The sequence below is a fragment of the Podarcis tiliguerta genome, assembly GCF_965153285.1.
Source record: "Podarcis tiliguerta genome assembly, chromosome: 16".
Taxonomy (NCBI): domain Eukaryota; kingdom Metazoa; phylum Chordata; class Lepidosauria; order Squamata; family Lacertidae; genus Podarcis; species Podarcis tiliguerta.
In genome coordinates, this window is record NC_139549.1 from 18,584,844 (window position 1) to 18,605,667 (window position 20,824).

The 20,824-nt window shown below is 48.7% G+C and overlaps 1 protein-coding gene across 2 annotated transcripts in view; it reads left to right on the forward strand.

The window, feature by feature from the left end:
- The first annotated feature begins 1,155 nt into the window (after positions 1–1,155).
- LMNA (lamin A/C) overlaps positions 1,156–20,824 on the forward strand; it is a 48,403-nt gene continuing 28,734 nt past the window's right edge. For both annotated transcript variants that reach the window (XR_014505920.1, XM_083417351.1), the window contains exon 1: positions 1,156–1,827. Coding sequence is in view for 1 of the 2 variants with exons in the window: in XM_083417351.1 (XP_083273477.1) it covers positions 1,478–1,827 (350 nt within the window). In the remaining variant the exon portion in view is untranslated. The remainder of the gene's footprint in view (positions 1,828–20,824) is intronic.

Consider the following 20,824-nt stretch of genomic DNA (forward strand, 5'->3'; position numbering starts at 1 on the left):
GGTCCCCTTCAGAAAACTACAACTCCCAGGGGGTCCCTGAGGAGAGGGAAACGACTCTTAGACAAATTAAACCAGCCCCATCTTTTGGGCAGCGTGGACTGTCATTGGCTGCAGAATGGAGGCTGCAATGAGGGTCCTGATAATTTGGAGCAAATTGTTCCAGCTGTGGAGGTTCCAACTACAGTTAAAGCACATCTCTCACTCACTCACAGTCTCTGCACTGCCAGCCTCTGAATCCTGGAACAGTAGTGAAGGCTGCTGAGAACTGTATCCCTGTGACAGGTAAACTACAGTTTCCAGGACTCTTGGGAGTGTGAAGTCGACTTCTCTTTCAGTTCTTGCTACTGGTCAGAGGTGGAGAATGGGTTCTGGCCCTTTTAATGTGGAGAGTTGAGAAAGGAAAGCTTCTTAGCTCCTTTACGAGAGGGGTAAGTACCGTACATCGCCCCCCTCTCCCGGGGCTTTCCAGAGATGCATCTATTTTGGCAATGTGGATCTGCAGTATAAGGTATTTTTTGTTTGTTTTTGTTTGTTTTTATTTTGGAGTGGGGAGATCCAGAGTAGCACCCCCCCCCGCCAACCGTGCTGTCCTCTAGATACGTTCGCCACCCCTTTCAGTGTAAGACCTGAACCGTTTGCATTCCTGCTTCCCATACCCGCACAGAAACAACTGGCCCTTATTTGTTGCATTCACCATACCGCACCTTTTTATTCTCCAAGGAGCTCGAGGGGGCGCACATGGTTCTCCCCCTCCCACCTCCTCACCTAATCCCCAACAACCCTGCGAGGTCGGCTAGGCTGAGAGCCGGCGACTGGGAGCTTCCCTATGAATGGGGATTCGAACCCTGGCCTGGATAGCTCAGAGCGTGATGCTGCAGTTAATGCCAAGGTTGCAGGTTCGATCCCCGTATGGGGCAGCTGCATGCATCTTCCTGCATTGCAGGGGGTTGGATTAGATGGTGCTCAGAGTCCCTTCCAAGGAACCCAGCCTTTCTCAACCTTGGGTCCTCATACGCTGTTGGACTACAGCTCCCATCATCCCTGACCACCTTCTCTGCTAGCTTGGGATGATTCCAACGCCGTCTGAGAAAAGGCCGCTCTAACCACTAGGCGCACAGGCTCCTTGCTCTCTGGGTCGTCGAAACACTCTGAGCGGAGGGGAAGGCAAAGCAGATCGGGAGGAGGGAGGCGGACGAAGACGGGAAGCATCAGAGAATGTGATAAAAACCCAGTCCTGGGCAGTTTTCCTTTAATTATGCAAATGAGGGGCTGGTTCTATTTGCCTAGCTCCTCCCCTCCTCTTTCCCTGCCTCCCCCGCCTTTTCCCAAAGCTATATGAGCTGCCCTCCAAGCCCGTGACTCAGACCGCCTGTCACTTGGAGAGCCGAGGCGCGTTGGAATTCTGCTGCTTCCTCTAGTGCCTCCGCCGCTTCGCTCGTCGTCCTCGTCCGCCAGGGCCCGAACCCCCGCCTGCGCCATGGAGACCCCCGGCCAGAAGAGGAGCACCCGGAGCGGGGCGAGCTCGACCCCGCTCTCGCCGGCCCGCATCACCCGCCTGCAGGAGAAGGAGGATTTGCAGGAGCTGAACGACCGCCTGGCCATCTACATCGACAAGGTGCGCTCCCTCGAGTCCGAGAACGCCGGGCTCCGGCTGCGCATCACCGAGTCCGAGGAGGAGGTGAGCCGCGAGGTCACGGGCATCAAGTCGGCCTACGAGGCGGAGCTGGCCGACGCCCGCAAGACGCTCGACTCGGTGGCCAAGGAGCGGGCGCGCCTCCAGCTGGAGCTGAGCAAAGTCCGCGAGGAGTTCAAGGAGCTCAAGGCCAGGTAGGGCTCCCGGGAAGGGGCTAGCTGGGTGCGCTCGCCCAGGGACCCGGGGTGGGGGTGGAGGGAACCCTCCTTGGTTCAAACAGCGTTTTTCTCAGCTCCGCCCCCCCCCCTCAAAAAAGAAAAGAGAAAATCCCACAAACACCTCTGCACGATTTGGAGTCCGTAGTCAGGATTGCGTCAAAAGCGTAAGCCCACAAGGATTTTGGGCAGGGACCAAAGCGGGCATGGAAGCTGGCAGCCATCATATGAGCTGGGAGGGCAAAGAATGTCATTCTCCAGCTGGGAAGACTGCGACTCTGTTGTGGGCACAGGAGGAGGCGGCATATTCTTCCCCAAGCCCACGTTCAGGCTTGACAATGAACACTTTCTTTTCCTCTTTTGTGGGCAATTGGTTGTGCGGTTGGCATTGTGGTATCTGTCGCGGCTGCCTGGAATTCCCAGTTTGGCAGTGGAAAGTTTATCTCTGTGGTATGTGGCCAGCGTATCTTAAACCATAGTTGGATGGATCCCCCAAACTTAGAAAGGGAGCTGGGGGCAAGGACCCCAGCTTTATTCTCATTGGCACTGTAGCTGTGTTCTGTTCAGAATATCTTGAAGTAATCAGATTATCTTTTTAAACTGTCTTAAATTTCCACCAGCAGCCATCAAAATTAATATTTTGTATCCATGTCCTGGTTTTGGGTGCAATGGGGAGCAAGCACAGGGGATGGCTTTGATGCCGGCAATGAGGCCACGCACAATAGTCTCCATTAAAATTTCATAAATTGCCCCCTCCTTGTGTTGACCAGATTACGGGGTCCTCAGTGTGGTGCTCTCCAGATGTTTGACTCCAGCTTCCGTCAGCCCTAGTCCGCATGGCCAGTGGAGAGGAACAATGGGTGTTCTAGTCCAAGAACATCTGGAGGGCACCGCGTTGCCTACTCCATTGAAATGAATGGGCATGACTAAGGTGGCTCCATTCATTTCCGTGGGTTCACTCTGAGTAAGGCTTGGTTGAAAACAACTCAAGCTGGCTTAAAACACAGCTGGGTCATTTGTTTTCTCAATTTGGAGCCAAGCTGGTTTGGGGGAAAGTGCATTAAAATGCAATATTTCACAAGAAACGTCAGGATAGATATGGATTGTGGCTCCTGTTGTGCGCACACCACTTCCCTTACTAGCAGCTAGGAGCGCATTGAGTGCAGACTTGAATGAGAGTGTGTATACTGTACACCGCTTAGTCTTCACTCCAAATTGGGCAAGGACTGTGTTTGTGGTTGTCTCATGAATAGTCTGAGTGGTTTGCCAAAAGCCTCTGTGTGGCAGATCACCTTTGGGGGCCCCAGGAAATGTCAGCAAGCTCTTGGGGCAGACTGTGGGATAGGTGCTTCTCTTATCAGGGCACACCCTTCATTCTCTTGGAGGATTCCCTGGACTTCTAAGCTTAGCAAGTTCTATCTTCAGTACAACCAAACTATGTTTGCTGCTCTGCTGGTTGGAGAGAACATTTTGTTCCAAAGTGCCCACCTATGACCACTTATACTCAAGCTGAACCCTTTTCCATCCAGGGCTGCATGTGATTTAACAAACTGCTTGCTGAATTTGCGCCCGTTCTGACCTTCATTGTCTCCGTTTTACATTTTTCCTACGCAGCCTTTTCTGTGTTGGCTCAAATAGTCGATTCGGGTGTGGTGGAGGAATTATGCGATTATATATTTTTTCCATTCCACTCATCCTAAATTTCTGCAACTGGAATAAATTGTGCACATTGGGCAGATTGCGCCACACGCTTAGTTACTGTGCGTTGGCTGCATTTTTGTGGTGGGCCCGGGGGTGGGGAATGCATCTCCTCCACATTTCTTAGGCATGTGCTGGAGAATGTGAGTTCAGACTTGCAGAGAAACAGGCTGTGCAGAGGGGAAGACCTGGTGGTCATAGCAAAGGAGCAGGAACTATAGCCTATAGTCCTCCCCCACTTCCTCACAACCTCTAATTTCTAAATAGTTTTTTGTATTCTCTCAGTGCTGAGTTTTATTATGGTTTTGTTTGGTTTTTGTTTTTGTTTTTGTTTTGCTCTTGAACCAGAAGGACTAGGAACTTCAAAACTCAACATGGAGGTTTTTTGTTTTAAAGGAACCAAGGTGCAGCTGTAGTAACTGTGTTCTGCCCTGCATGGTTTGATAGTGCTGTGCTTGCATGCTGTGAACAACTGTACCTTCTTTCCTCCTGCCTTCCCTGCCAGTATTCGGCTTCAGGAGGTAACTGAACTCTGATAGGCAGCAGGGAGTGTGGTGGCTACAACAGCCTTATGCCATAGTCTGCAGGCCAGTCTCATTTTCCTACAGCTTTTGGCTTTGCTGTGGCTTCCTAGCCTTCTCTGTTGAGAAGCCTTAGAAGTGAGGGTGGGAGAGGTGAGTCGTTGAGTCCTTTGTGAGTACATTGCAGAGTCCCTTTCCCAGAAATAATGCCTTTTGCAGATGCCGCTTGCATGCAGCTCAGTTTTATATTTAACCTCCATGTGTCCCATTGCAGATCCTGCTTTAGATAACTTTGTGCTCATCTCAATGGCAATGCGAGCCTGTCTCCATTTAGATCCTGGGTCTGTTGTGCTATGTGTGGCAGAATCATTTTAAAAGGCTGCAGCACTAGGTGCTGAGCGGCTGCTCTTTATGTGGGCATTTTTTTGAGGGGGGGGGAGAGGCTGCATTCCCCCCCCCCTTGTAAGTACTCCATAAAGCACTTCAAAAAACAAGCCTGAACATAAGTTTCATAAATGCATGCATGTAGCATACCAGGATAAAGTTGCAGATTACCCAAGATAACCTCCCCCAGCCTGTTTCACCCTCCAGATGTTTTGGACTACAACTCCCATCAGCCCCAGTCAGCGCAGCCATTGCAGCACCGATGGGAGTTGTAGTTCCAGACGTCTGGAGGACACCAGCTGGGGAAGGCGGGTGAATCTGCCTTGCCTCAGATTACCTCTGAAGTACTCAGATGAACTTCCCAGGTTGTGACTCAAGCTCCCTGGGTGGCCTTGCAGCCCAGACCCACATGCGTTTAATTTTCACATCTAAGCCCCATTTATTTCAGAGGGGTTTGCTCCCAGCTGTCTGTGCTCAGAGTTGCAGCCTTAGTTGGTCTTTAGCTTGGTCCCTCATCTGCCAAATTGGGATGATAGGCCAATATATTTCTATCTGATAAGGCTGTGGTGCAGGTTACTAAAACAATGTCTGCAAAGCATTTTACAGATTTGAAATGCACTGTGTGAATGACAACTGAAATAATAATAATAATAATAATAATAATAATAATAATAATAATAATAATACAGTGGTACCTCGGGTTAAGTACTTAATTCGTTCCGGAGGTCCGTATTTAACCTGAAACTGTTCTTAACCTAAAGCACCACTTTAGCTAATGGGGCCTCCTGCTGCTGCTGCGCTGCCGGAGCACAATTTCTGTTCTTATCCTGAAGCAAAGTTCTTAACCTGAAGCACTCTTTCTGGGTTAGCGGAGTATGTAACCTGAAGCATATGTAACCTGAGGTACCACTGTAATAATAATAATAGTCAGAGACAGGGCAAGGAATGGTTTGCAGTTAATTCCACCCAAGTTGCCGCAGTGCAAGGGTTTTTGCTGGCTTGTTTGCCTGCATAAACCCATTCTTTCTGGCCAAGCTTTTATAAAGACCTGCCTGGTCATCTGGTGTTGATTCCTGATCACCCCAAGTGAGCTGTAGGACTTAATATCCCTTACTGCAGAGCTTCCAGACTTTTCATGTTGGTGACAGACATTTTAGACATGCATCATTTCGCCACACAGTAATTCAGTTTTACTAGCAAAGCAGAGGTTAAACTAACCCCTTTCCATCCCCGGGAGAAGCGCAGGGAGCTGCATGTTCACTTGAGAAATAGGAGGTAGGGACATTACAGGTGTGTCTTTTATTCTCCTCTGCCCCCAACCTGGTTGAAGATTCATCGGCATTGGTATGCTGCAGCTGATATGATTCATACTGCAAGCCTCAGATTATGGCTTGATAGCAGTTCGGTGTGTTTCATAGGGCGTCTAACCACAGTTGCCACTTCTTTAATATGCCCCTGTGCTTAACTACAATTTAACTAATGCAAAAAGAAACAGTTGTTGTCAACTGCAGTTGCATGTTCTGTCGCTTTGCCTCTCTTCTGTAGTAGACAAACTCAGAGCAGCAGGAAATATTTTTGGAAGTCCCGTCTAGCTGCCAGGTGTCTTGTTTTGTCAGCCATTGTGCTGTGCCCCAGAAGCAGGCAGGCTTCGCAGCCCACGCGTCGGGTCTTGACAACCGTGTGCTTTGTGCCACAAACAGCAGCACATGGGGCCCTTTTGCGTCTCCTCCCGTGGGGCGCCGGCTACCTGTCTTTCTGTTTTTGCAAGGCTGGTTGCAAAAGGTTTTCCTTTGCAATTAACCTGTTTGCCTGCCTGCCTCGTCCGACAGCTCCGCAATAGCAGTTGCCAGGGGAGGCAGCAAATGTTTTGAGACTGCAAACAAGAGGCAGTGTGAGTCAGCCGAAGGGAAACTACAATCGTAATTCATTGATTTCGAAGGACAAATAGAAATTCCCCGGCGGAGCGGGGGGGGGGGGGAGAGCTAGACATTGCGTGGGGGTGAGGCGGCTGGAGGGCCCCGCCTGTGGTCGGAAGCAAAGTCCTCTACCTTGCAAGCTGTTCCCCTTTTAGTGGTAGCTTTACAAAGATCAAAGCACGCTGCGTGACGAAGTCTCCCCACCCGTAACAATTGTTTCCCCTTTGAACATATCGCTCGCATTGGAGTCTTTAGAATTCTTGATTCACCAGCTTTCAGCTCCTTTCTATTTGTGCCTTCCACTTTGATGTTTGGTGGTTAATAATAATAATAATAATAATAATAGAATATCAGTTTTGCATTGCACTTGCCCTGTCTCAGGAATGGATTTTCTCTTTTTGACTGGCCAGTGGATCCCCCTCGGGGTGACTTTTTAGTAGTTAGGGTGCCTTACTTGCATTGCATGCTAGGCCCCACAGAGTGCAACAGGGCATACATGTAGGCATTCATGAATATCCAGGAGTCCATTAATCTGGAGGCTGGGTGGAAACAGCCACTCGGTATCTCTGCCACCCAGACTCTGCTTGCACCCTGGCAAGGCAACTATCAGCCTTGTGCAGCTGGATTTCTTCTCTTAACCGTTGTCCAAGACTCTTGCTTGAAAGCAGAGAGGCAAACAAATGGTTCCCGCGGGTAGGAAGCCGGGTAGGATGTGGTCTGTCTCTTCGAGGCTGGTGTGCCCCTAGTTTCTGATGCTTTTGTTAGCTTTCTCCAGCTTATCATTGTGACCATGAGAACCAGAAGCAAATGCATCAGGACTTGGCGACAAGCACGTATTCTGGCATTCTCCATCAAGGAGCTGAGTGGAGAGGAGCCCACTTTAATTTTTCTTACCTTTTTGCCACTGCCAAATCAGTTGGGTCTTGGGGGTCTGCATCAGGCCTCCCTCCTGGGTGAGAGGTTAGCCACCCTTGCCATAATCAATAGCCCATCGTAACTTTGATCATGTTGAAATACCCACCTGTGCCAGGGAGCAAATGGGAGACATCCGTCCCAATTAGAGTGCAGTGACAGATACACAGCGGATCATGCTAGTTTTTAACCTTTAATTTTTGACTCGGTAAAAAAAAATGAGCTTCTTTGCAGCTCTTCCCTATAACAGCGGATAGTCTCCCCAACTCTCTTGCTTACCTTAACACCACAATGCACCACACACAGCCTCCCACCCATTCCTGAGATCTTCCCTGTGGCCACACTGATCTTCCGCTTCCTTAAGGTAATTCCCACCCCTGCAACATTTCTTGACAGACCCTTCCCCTTTGGCGACATCACCATGCAGGCAGAATAGCCCCCTTGAGCAGTGGCTGGCGAAGGAGGTAACCAGGACTCCCAAACAGAGCAGTACAAGTTATATCTTGGCGAACCGCTCGCTGCCAGAGTTCTTGGTTGCCTAGAGAGTCAGACCAGCAGCTCAGTTGCTTAGAGCATGGTGCTGATAATGCCAAGGTTGCAGGTTCGATTCCCATACGGGGATCCCATATGGGCTGCATATTCTTGCATTGCAGTGGGGTGGACTAGATGATTCTCGGGGTCCCTTCCAGCTCTACAATTCTGTGATCTATGATCTGTGCTGGAGGACTGTGTTTTTCGAGGACTTTTGTGGGCACGTCCAGCTATGAGCTGCAAGAAAGGAACACCAGGAAGTTCCAAACAGCCATAGGCTGAGTTGTCATTAAACAGCCTGGAGAGAGGCCAGAGTTGCTGAGCAGGTTTGCTGCAGCAACAAAGCCCCTGTGGTTCTAAAGGAGCTTTGTGGGTAACTTGGTGGGGAGCAAAAATTGGTTCATGTATGCTCAGAGGCACTTTTTCTTTGTTGGCAAGCTCTATGCCTTGAGCCCTAACACTTGAATCAGGTTCCGGGTTCCCCTTAAATCTTAGGGCCATGTGCACTGTACTTTGAATGCCTTGTTCTATTTGGTCCAAAGGCCCAGCCTTCTGTTTCCAGCAGTGGTTAGCCAGAAGTGTCCAGGGAGTTTATATGCTGGGCATAAGAGGGTGTGTGGCTTCCTCTTGTCTGTCCCCAGCATCTGATATCCAGGTATATTGTGCTCATATTATAACCACTTGCTTGCTCACCTGTGGCGAGTAAGGATTGTTTCCAGGTGAGCAGGCAAGGAAGTTTTACTAAACCTGATGAAGCTGGCTGCTCCTCAACTCCCGCCCCTGTTCTCAGGCTGTTGATTTGCCAGAAATGCCTTGTGTTGGTATGGGTGGGCAGTGATACTGAAATAAATTAGCTCTGTATGTAAGTCAGACTTTGACTCTTACCACCAATTGCTGTTTATTAGACCCTCCCCTATGTGGCTTTGTTTGTTCAGCATGATGTATGGAATGGCCTGAAGCTTGGTGGTAGAACACAAGTTTTCCATGGTTCAGCTGGGTCTCAAAACAGAAGTGGAACATAGGAAACTGCCTCATGCAGAGTCAGACCATTGATCCATCTAGCTCAGGGTTTCCCAAACTTGGGTCGCCAGCTCTTTTTGGACTACAACTCCCATAATCCCCAGCTTGCAGGACCAGTGGTCAGGGATGATAGGAACTGTAGTCCAAAAACAGCTGGAGATCCTGATCTAGCTCATTGTTGTCTACACTGACTGGGTAGTGGCTCTCCAGGGTTTCCAACAGGGCTCTTTCACAGCCCTACCTGGAGATGCCAGGGATTGAACCTGGGACATGCAGACCACTGAGCTATGCTCCAGAAAGCCATCATTGCTGCTGTCAGCCGGAATAGACAATTCCAGGCGTGGTGGGCCACTGGCCAGACCTGATAAGAGGCACCTTCTTCTATTTGTCTTGGTTGCACACGTGTTACCTTTTTACAAAATTCTACCTGGAATGTGTGACATTCTTTAAAATGCAATTGCCTGCAACAGATGTAAAAAGTGCAGGAAAGGCCCTGTAGCTTGTGGTTTGTGGGCATGGGTGAGTGCCGCGATTCTACAGGGAAGCTGATCAGTGCAAGATGCACCCTTTCCCCTCTTGGGTATCTGTAGCAGGTTAAAGCAACACTGAATAAATTTGGATCATACCCTGTGTGTACAAAGTTGCATTTGTCTTTGCAAGTACCCTGCAAAGAGTTTAGGACTGGAGTGCATGATTTGGACAAGGCTGTCAGGATTGGAACCTGCATCTCTATGTGCTACTCTTGGATTCTAATCTCCTCCCTGCAGTAAGAGTGAATGGGTTTTATGTGCTACATACTCTGCCTTCGTAAAAACCTCATCGGTACGCATGTTAAAAGCCAGGCAGTAAGGGAGCCTGGAAAAGTATAAAAGCTAGGCAGCAGGGGAGCCTAGTAAAGGCATGGCACTTCAAGGCTCACGCCAGTCCCCAGGCAGAAATGGCTACAGATCTTTCACATGGCACAGACAAAGCCAGGGCAGCCCTGCACCCTCACGTGTGCCTAACGGGTGAGGCTTCCCATCAGCCCCTGCTCTCGGCATCTTCTAGTGGGCCAATGGGAACTAGGGATGCTGCTGTGGAAGCTCTGGATTGGCCACTCCATAGAAACCAGCCAGCGGTTTGGATTTGAAAGGGCGGAGCACGTGCTTGGCACTCTGTGCCAGAACCGTTTCTGACTCATGGCTGTGGCCAACGCCCTTCTGCTCCGGCAAGAAGCGTTTATTCCAAGGATTTGGGATTCTTGGTGGCTTGCTGCTGGCAGTCCAAGATCCTGCCTGTTCACGTGCCATTTTTAAGCAAGGCGGGTTGGTTGTTGTGTGTGTGTTCGTGTGTGTGTTCCCTCCAGTGCCCCTTCTGGCGCCTCCTTCCTCAGAGAGGCGAAACGTGACATTCAGCCATAACGATGGGCTTGGCGAAATCTCTCTGCTGGCAGTTTGAGTCCATAATCCAATGCCTTGAGTGCATTCTGGGGCAGAAACATGGCTGGTCATGGGTGGGGGAATTCAGCCGCTGAAAACCAAATCCTGTGGGAAGGAATGGTTCCCCTATGCAAAACTTTGGTTTGGATTGTGCATTTCCTTCCCCCTTACATGCCAGGAACCTTGACAAAATATCATCCTGCCATCACCATGCCACAATTTTCGGAAGCTCCTGTTTGTGTCTCTTGTTGACCTTCCCTCGCAAAGCCTTGATGCTGCCTGTTTATTTTCATGCCAAGAATAAATTTCTCAAAGCACTTAACTTGCCACCTTTTCATCCCTGAGGTTTCTCTGAGCCCAGGGCCCCATTCTCTTCCTTTATACTGTATAGACAATAGAATGAGGCTGCATGTGTGCCATCAGGCCACAGTATCACTCACAGGAGCCCTTCTCAGGTAGCTTCACCTGCCGCAGTTTCAGAACTTGCTCCCCCCAGGTTCTGTTACACCACTGGCAGGAAAGGGCCATAGCGCTGTGGTAAAACATCAGCTCTGCATGAAGAAGGTCCCTGGTTTAATTCCCAAGATCTCCAGGTAGATCTATGAGAGTTCCTAGTCAGAAAACCTGGAAAGTGGATGTCTGTTTAATTTAACAATGGATCCAGTTTGCGCTTTGCTGAGAACAACTGCAAGGAACATGATAGTACCTAACACTTACAATCGGTATCAATATTTGCCCATGAGTTGTTAAAGTAACACCTCTATGTGAGTTAGATACATGGAATGAATGGGAAGAAGCAAGGGAGGTCTAGGAAGTTCCTTTGAATTATACAAGAAAAGAAAGAAAAGCACCCTTGGGAGGCTGCAACTTTGACTGGAGGAGCGGTAGGGTGAGGGCGATGTTTAATTTTTCTCCTATTGGCTGCTGTTCTGCTCATTCCTCCAAGCCTTCTTCCCCATGCCAGGGTTTCAGATGCATATTTTAGCCCCAAGCATTCAGCTGGAGCCCTGCAGGGGCAAAAGCAGCCAGCGTAGGGGGCTAGATCTTGGGGCATGAAGGAACTGTGAGGAGAGGGTTAAGCAGCCCCTCCCCTGCTCTGCCTCCTGTTTGATGCTGCTCTTCATTTAATAATTCACCAAAGCCATTAAGAATTCATTGTGACGCATTTGGGTGCCATGGCACTGCTTGCCCCTGAGTTACAGTGGTTCTGTAGCAAGTGTAATATGTAGTCTGCATCCTCCCAACACAGTCAATAAAATGTATTAGCTGGTACAGGAGCTACATTATTTAAAAAAGGTAACCTGAATGCCCCCTTCTCCCACACATAGACAAAATCAGGGTAGTTATTTGCCCATGACAGATAGCAGGAAATGAGGAAACCAACCTTTTACTAACAATAATAGAGTAGTAGTAATAGTAGTAGTAATAAATAAAATATACAAAATAAAAAGCAGTTTGTAGCTCTCCCAGTCCTTGCCTGAGCAGCTTCCTCGATGGCTTTTGGGTGGGGCTCTTGTTCAGATCCTAATTGATTCCTTCTGCTTTCTTCCCCTTGCATCCAAAACCACACTTTGGAACAGCCAGTTCTTTACCAGGGATCTGCTGCCCTCACGTTTCAGCGGGTGAAGAGGAGAGAGGGGCCCGGGGTGGGGGTGTAGAGAGAACTTCCTTGTGTTTCCTGACTCCTCCGTTCTTCAAAGCTGTACCTATTAACCTTCTCAGAGAGACAGAAATGTCCAAGTGCAATTATTGACATCCTTTCTCATTACCCCTTTGGGTTGCATCCACACTTACTAAGTTTTGCAGAATGTGGGTCTTTAATATGTCATCCTCGCTCTAAAAAAATATTAATCCCAGCGTGGGAAGGGAGCTCAGACCATAGCCAACAAGTCCCTTATTTTGACTCCGTAGTTCCAGAAGGTCATTGATTATTCTCCATCTTCTGTGTGGCCCTGAGAACAGAACGGTTGTTTTGGTTTCTGAGAGTCCCAGCTCCTTATTAAAGCCAAGATTGCAATTCTCATTATAAAGGTGTGAATGCATTCAGACCGTCCTCCCTGGAAGAATGAATGTTGGAGGAGACAGGCTCACCAGCATTATCTTGGGGCAGGTTTCCTCCCCATCGTGGTACCCTCATCTTTATCTCTCTTTATCCGGAGAGAAGAACAGAGTCCTGGTGGAATACCATGCACTGCATATCATGAGATTTTGCTCCCACCTGCACAGAGAAACGTCCTGAGACCTCTGCTGAGTTTCGAAAGTTTATTTTTAAAAAGCTTCCAGCCCTCTTTGTTGTCTGGAAATGCTTGGAAGCACGCCATGAATAGTTTGCAAAAGCCTGAAAGTGTTGTGAAGTGACAGCAGCTGCTTTTGTGTCACATTTCTGCTACCTGCAACAGATTTCCCCCATAATTAACATGACACTGAATTTGGAGGTTGGCATCTATGTGCGGAAGCCTGGCAGAAGAAGCTCATCCCTCTGGGATGTTTTGCAGCCTGCAAGGAGCTGGGCCCGAGACTCGCACTGTTGGCCAGCCCTTCCAGGTAATCGTGCCTCCAGCTGCTTCTTTGTTTGAATGGCTCGTGGGTCTGTTCTGCTCAGGAGGCTTAATAGGATGGGGAGACAGCATTATAATGGATGACAGCTTTCCCCAACCTCACATGCACCTCCAAATGTTTTGGACCTCAACTCCCATCAGCCCCAGCCAGCATGGCTGTCTTTGATGTGGTTGCTGGGAGTTGCAGTCCAAAATATCTGGCAGGGGACACAGGTCCCCCAATCTCTTCTATAATGGGACACATACTACTAGGACCTGGGAGACCAGGGGTCAAATCACTGCATCTCAGCCTGACCTACCTTGCAGGCTTGCTCTGGGTATTAATTGAGGAAGGGGAAGAACCATGAATGCCACCTTGAGCTCCTTGGAGAAAAAGGTGGGCTACAAAGGCAACTCATAATAATAGCACATTGTGGGTGCTGCCAAGCAGGACATGCTGGGGTCAATAGGCTGGTCTCTTGGCACCTAGGACTAAAGAGGTACACTGCCTCTGGACAAGAAGGTTCTACTCATGGTGAATGGTGGCTTACCTACTTGGAGCAGAAGGTAGCCATTCCTAAGACAGTGTAGGCTATGTAAGGGAAAATGCAGGAAGACCAGTTTTCATCCCCACCCCAATATCTGCATCCTTTCAAAGGCAACAGAAATGTTGTATTACCTATTTCAGAGCTTTTGCCATTCCTGCCCCAAACTGATGTAATTCTTTTCTCCCCCGTCTGTGGCGAACACAAGAAGTTGCCTTATATGGAGTCAAACCAAGTGTCCAACTAGCTCAGTAAGGGCCATACTGAGTCTCCAGGGGACCTCCCCAGCATTACCTGGGGCTTGAACCCGGGACTTATTGCATTCCAAAAGCTTTATAGGGTTTTACAGAACTCTCCCTCCCTTTGGGGTGATTTCTTCCCCTGTGTGACGCATGGGACAAGCATGCTTCCTTCCCGCAGAAACGGACTCTGCTCTCTTGCTGGGTTTGAATGAGCCAATTGGCTGCGAGAGGCTTCCTTGCAGAAGTTTGAGCTCTCGGAGCGTGTTGATTTTTCTTTTTCTTTTTCCACATTGGAAAGCTCTTAAGGAGCGGTCTGGCTCATGCAGAGTTGTGCAGATGAAGTGTGTCATTTCTCCAAAGAGCCTGTGTCCACACCATACCTGAAAAGCACCCGGCTTCCCCCAAGTAATCTTGGCAACTGTACTTTGCTAAAGGTGCTGGGAGCTGCAGACTACAGTTCCCGGGTATCTTTGAAGGCAGCTGTGTGCTTTAAATGTATGGTGTTATGGATGTCACCTAAGACCTCTTCCTACAACCAAATGTAGTCTGGTGCAGTGTTCAAAACTCCCATTGTTCTAGGTGCCTAAGATTTCTGATTAAAACTGCAGAGTGCAAGGAAAGGACGGACTTTTTCTGCCTCACCACTTCCAGCTACAGTACCCTCTGAAGACTGGAGAAGAGACCTCTTGAGAATATTTGGGGTGGGTGGGAGGGGAAGGGCTAGAGCATGTGAAAAAATGAACATAATATTTTAGATGCAGTTCATTTTCAGCTTTGTATTTTGGTTACAGGGGGGGGGGAGCGCACCTAGTCATTTTGTTGTTGCGGCCATAACCCTAGATTTAAGGTGCCATTTAGCTCCTAGCTTTCATATCTCAGTTTCTAATACTGGTCTGGTGTTGAGATGCAAAGGTGGTGGTGTTGAAAGTCTGCTGCATTAAAACCTGCATTAAGCAGTTTTAAAGGAAGTTGGAGGTTAAACAATCTTGGCAGAGCCTCCAGAGTCCGTGACAAGGGAGAGAAGGTGGTGATGGTAAACTGAGCAGAGAAATTCTGCAGGAAGCAGCAATGCCACCACAGGTGAGTGTTTTCAGTCTCTCCTTGACATTGTCACACCATATATTTTGAAGCACCTTGATGCCAGTTTAAAACAGCTATGGCTTCCTTCCCAGAATCATGGGAGCTGTAGTTTGCCAAGAGGTGTTTAAAGACCCGTTTCCCTTAGAGTTACAGTTCCCAGAGCTCCTTGTGATGAGGAATTGACTGTTAAACTACTTTGGGAATGGCAGGGGGCAGAACAGGGGCTTCCAAACAATTCCTAGCACCCTTAGCAAACTCCAGCTCCCAGAATTCTTTGGGGGAAGCTGTAACTGTTTAAAGTGGCATTACAGTGCTTTTTAATTTTTTTATTATTTTACAAAGTAATAATCATAAATAAATAAGAATAAAAATGTGCACCCCACCACCGAGACCATTACGTTGTAACTATCCAACCTCCCAAAATGACAACACCTCTTGCAATGGTTTGACCCTTTTCCATTTTAACAGTACAAATTCCACAAACACCTTCCATATCTCCTCAGTTGTTTCTCTTGCATATTCCCCTACTTACCTTAATGGCCCATGTTAATTTATCATTAATAGCTACCGTATTTTTCGTTCTATAGGACGCACTTTTTCCCCTCCAAAAATTAAGGGGAAATGTGTGTGCGTCCTATAGAGCGAATGCTGCGCCGCTAAGCCCAAAGCCAGAACAGGGAGACGGAGCACTGCGGAGCGCTCCGTCTCGCTGTTCTAGCTTGGGGATTTCTGTGTGCACAGCCTCTCCAGGGCAGCGGGCGCTGCGCTCCAAAGCCTTCACCCCGCTATCCTGCAGAAACTAGCAAGGCTGTTTCCAAGCCAGAACAGCGAGACGGAGGGCTCCGTCTCGCTGTTCTAGCTTGGGGATGGCTGCGCGCACAGCCTCTCTAGGACAGCGGGCGCTGCGCTCCAAAGGCTTCAGGGATCTTTGAGGCTGGGGGGGGGGGAAGCAGCGCTCCCCCCCCCCAGCCCCACAAGCCTGGGTGAATGTACCTTGAACGCACCTTGTTTTAGAGGGGGAGAATAAGAAAAAAAAAATCCCCTGTTCTCCCCCTCCTATGGTCCGGTGCGTCCAATAGAGCGAAAAATACGGTATATCCCACACCTCTTTATAGCATTCTTCCATTTTATATTCTGCTTGTCCCTTCCACTTCCTAACTATAATAATTTGTGCAAGCTGTCAATAAATTTGTGAGCAAGTCCTTCATAGCCTGTGAATCTTCTACCCCATCGTAAATTGAGAGCCAGTGTGGTGTAATGGTTAGGAGCGTAATCTGGTGAACCGGGTTCGCTTCCTCGCTCCTCCACATGCAACTGCTGGGTGACCTTGGGCCAGTCACACTTCTTTGAAGTCTCTCAGCCCCACTCACCTCACAGTGTTTGTTGTGGGGGAGGAAGGGAAAGGAGAATGTTAGCCGCTTTGAGACTCCTTAGGGTAGTGATAAAGCGGGATATCAAAACCAAACTCCACCACCACCACCACTTCTTCTTCTTCTTCTTCTGGACTTTCAGTCTGCTTTAAACCAGTGATTTCTGTTATCTCCTTGAACACCCTTTGCCAGAAAAATTGTACATATTTGCACCCTTACCACATGAGCATAATTCCTGATTTCCTGGTATCCCCTCCAACATAACACTGACTATTCCTTGTTTATTTGATTTAATCTGACTTGTGTTAAATACCACCTCCAAACTAATTTATAATAATATTCTTCTTATAGACAACATTTTCAACGTACGATTCTCCCATATTTCTCCCCAGCGTTGGCTATCTATCTGCCCTGTTGTCTTCTTTTCCCACACCTCTTTCAGTTGATCTTCTTGAGCCTCCATTTCTACTAATGTTCTATAAATTTCACTGGTTTTGCACCATACATTTAAAAGGGGAAACAGTGCTTTAAATGTATGGTGTGAATGTGACCTAATGGCAGGAGCAGGGTAGCCCAGGCACAGTTGTTTGCTTCAAGATCCAGGCCTTTGTCTCTATGCAGGCACACTTCTCAGCAGTTGAGGTCCTTTCAGGAGACAAGGGAGCAAGTGAGGAGAAGGAAGCAATGGTGTGTGTGTGTGTGTGTGAAATTGTTGGCTTCTGGCTATGTAAGGGGGGTGTTGTATATCCACAGTGGGCATGTTTCAATTGGCAGGATGTGAGTCAGAGCAACAGATTATCCTGCACAGCTCTGAAGATTTGGTTGGGGATGAGGACTTGGCTTATTTTCTTGGAGGGGGGTGGCAATGGCAGGCCTGTGATTAGAGGAACAGAGTATAGAGCAGGCATAGACAAACTCGCCCTCCAGATGTTTTGGGACTACAACTTCCATCATCCCTGACCACTGGCCCTGTTAGCTAGGGATGATGGGAGTTGTAGTCCCAAAACATCTGGAGGGCCAAGTTTGCCTATGCCTGGTATAGAGGCCTCGGGTAGAGGGAGGGAGGGTGGAGAGAGAATTTTGCTTCCTCCCACTTTGTTTTGCCAAGTGCTTACTTCAATGCCCTTTTACCAACATACTCAAATGGAACATCCATGTATAAGAGCAGTATCTCCAGAGAACCAGCTGTTAGTTCTCTCTTGGGACTGGGATCCATGAAGCCAGCTTGCTTGTAGGACTGAGCACCACTTGAGCAGCTGATCTGACCACAGGTTTGTGTGTGGTTCGTTCCATGTGTGTGTTGCTTGCTGCATGAGGAGTCTCCGTTGACTTACAAAATAAGGGTTCAGGGTCTTCCACAGCTTCCACCTGCAAGCACAGGATTCGGCATCTCAAAAGCACCTTGCCTTTTCTCCAAAGAGCAAGATTTCTAGGATGCGGCTTTGCTCTAAAACTTCTGAGTAAGGCCTGGTGGGAGATTGTAGGGCTGCCTTGCTGCCTTCTCTGCTCCTCAACTCCCAGCCCATGACTAGCCAGGCAGATATTTGCAGAATGAGCAGGTGATCTTCAGGGCCAGATGGCATCCCCCTTCCATACTTACCTCATTCCTGCTACTGGCACTGGCAGCTGAAGCATAAGAACATAGGAGCTTGCTGGATCAGGCCACTGGTCCATCTAGTCCAGCATTCTGTTCCCACAACGGCCAACCAGATGCAGGACCTGAGCAAAAGAGCACTCTCCTGTACTTCCTGCTTCATTCTGCCTCATTCTAGGACCAGCCCTGGTGAATTCCGTCATTTGCATAATTTTTGCAGGTTGCGGAATTCTGCTTTCCTTGATGGGGTGTCTGAATGGTTCAAAGCTCTTGCTAATGCAGCAGCTCTTGCTAATGCACCAGGCCAGAAAGTTCTTCTAATCTGCAAGGGAGCTGGCAGTGCATCTCCCACCTGCCTGATGATGGGTGGAGGGGCTATCAGTCCTCAGATCTCAACTCCCACTGTGTTTATTTCAAAGCAGCTGCAGAGAGACTCTCTGATAGCAACTGGAGCCTCCTCCCCTTGCCCAGCTGCTTTGAAGTTTTAAAACACACACATACACACACCCTCCCTGTTGGGAGATCTGACCTCCTGCACTAGGGTTGTTTCAACACCCAGACTGACTTGTTCTCTGGTTGTACTTTCTTCAGCTTGGTGGAACCATGCTCTTGACAGTCAAGATTGAGCAGTGTGAGCAAGTGGCCTATTATGGAACTATGTGGACAAATACCTTTGCCTTGATCTGCTAAGATAAAAAAAGGCCTCTCCCCAAGCATTCTTCTCCATTTTGCACAGTCTGTGCTTCTGTCTGTCTTTCATCCGTAGCCTTCATGCCTCTTGCATTCAGTCTACTGAAATCCCAGCAGCAGGAGAAGGGTTTTTAAGTTACTTGTAGATCTTGAGCTGTCCACCTGTCCCACAATTGCTGCTTCTCTTTCTCCTCCTTCAATGGGTCCATTGTGTCAGCCGGAACAACCGGCTGCTTTCCTTCTTTCTCTTCTCCTTCGCAGCTGTGGCAACTTTGGAATGCACCGACTTGTGTCCTAGTGAGGGTTTCTGTGTCTCTGGTGGTAGCTCCACTCTTGGGAATCCAGGGGTGGAATCTCCTAGATAGGGAGTGGAATGTTGTTGGGAGTGGAGGGGACTCCACCAGGTGGGCAGAGCATGGCCAAGGTGGGTACCTCAGGGTTCAACCCAGATGGTTCACGAGGAAAGAGTGACTAGCAAAGCTCTCAAGCCAGGCAGAAAAACTGAGTGCCCTCTTGGTTTCTCACTTTGCCTGGCAATTTTAGTCCCTCTGAGACATTGAGGAAGGAGGCAAGACCCTTGAAAGCACAGGTCAAAATCTTGACACCTGGCTGGATCACATTATCTGGGGCTGTGGAGGTTTCCTGACTGAAACTCAACTGAGACTGCTTCTAGGGTTGCCCAGTTTCACATGGGAGGCATGTGCCGTAGCTATGGAGGGGGTAGCCATGTTTTTTTTTGCCCTGGGTGAAGCCTCCAGAGAGGTGCCATTGACTGTCCCAGCCTGTGTGTGTGTGTGTGTGTGTGTGTGTATGCATGCAAATGTGCATGGGGTGTGTGTGCCAAACTGGGTCTTTGACCCTGTTGAAATAATGCCTAGTTTTCCCCCTAATGGACATACAGCTGTGCAACCCCCCATCACCCTGTGTATATAAGGGTGTACTATATACCCGTACTATAAGGATGGGGAACCTTGGACCCAGGTGACAAAATGGGGCCTTTAGCTTTTCTATCTGGCCCTCGGGACTCTCCCTCGGCCACATACCCTCCTGAACCGCGGCCCCCACTTTGCAATCGGTATGATTACACCCAACTTCAATGTGTCCTTGAACTCTGACACTGCATCTTGCTTGTTTGGGCGGAGGAGGAAAGAGAAGTGTCTTTGAAAGTGTGTAATAAAACCTAGCCTACTGTTCAAATTCACATCGGTTGCTCCACCTACTTTTGCCTCTGGCCCCACCCACTCACATGTGGCCTCTGGAAGGTTGCAATTAAGGAAACGTGGCCTTAGAACATGTCTGATTCCGTGCTCTTTTTCAGATAGCTTTGAGCTGGTATACTTTTCAAAAAGGCAATGTTAAAAGGCAGTGACTTCTCCCTGGAAAGGAAGGGATTGCTTTCTCTGGCCTCAGCTGCTTACTTCCTCCAGCGTGGTCAGGAGCCAAAGCGGCCGCCGGCCTGGACATGTGATCTGACACCCATGAATGCCACTTTGGGGAGTGGCTCTCTTGGCAGTGAGGCTGGGGAACCGGGCTGCCTACCCAGCAGCAAAGCTCTGCGCTGCCACGTTGGGCCGGCTGCCAATCTGGCTCAGTTGTGTCTGAAACCGTTGCTCTGTGCATCCACATTTATAGCCACAAAGCTGAGACAGTGCAGGGGAAGCAAAACAACAACCACCGGAGTTCCCTTCTCTTCCTCTCTCTCTCTCTCTCTCTCTCTCTCTCTCTCTCTCTCTCTCTCTGAGCTTCAAGTCCAACAATACCTGGAGGGCTGCAGGTCCCTGAGCTAACCTCTTTCATTAGGTACATGCAATACAGCTGTTTATAGATAACTACATCAATTACACTGGCATGTGGATAAGAGGGAAAGAGCTACATGAGTCCCGAAGCTTTTCCTTGCCATCAGTGGCTACGTTCTCCCTCCACTTTGGGAAGCAGCGTTGTTGGGCTTGGGTTCTGCTTGTGGATGTCCCATTGGGGACATCTGGTTGGCCACTGAGAACAGGGTGCAGGACTAGATGGGCCCCCCTTTGGCCAGATCCAGCAGCCCGTTCTTCTTAAGCCACAGTGGCTGAGCCATGTGAGCCAGGAGGGAATTGCCCTCTAGCCCCTGGCCTTGAGTGTGTGGAGTCTTCCCAAGATCTTTCTGAAAGTTTAGACTTCCTTGCAGATTAGACCTTGACTCCTGTGTGGGCTGAGCCAGCTCCTTTGTCTACCATCCTTAGCTATCTTGGGGGATGCTTAAGAGGTGTGCATTGTTTTTACAAGTGCTTTCTGCCTTGCCCCCACCCTCTGTCTCCTGCAAGCTTGATGTAATAATCAACACACATGAGTAAAGCTGCATGTTTTGATAGCTGATTAATCCAAAGTTATAAGTGAGCATGATCCCATTTGTATATTTTAAATTGTATTAGAACTTATAGAGAAAAAAAGTACAAAACGTCCTATCAAATATCTTGCCCCTTCTTGTGTCCAAACTAAGACTTTGGTCTAAATACAATAAAAACATAAAGAGTGAGTA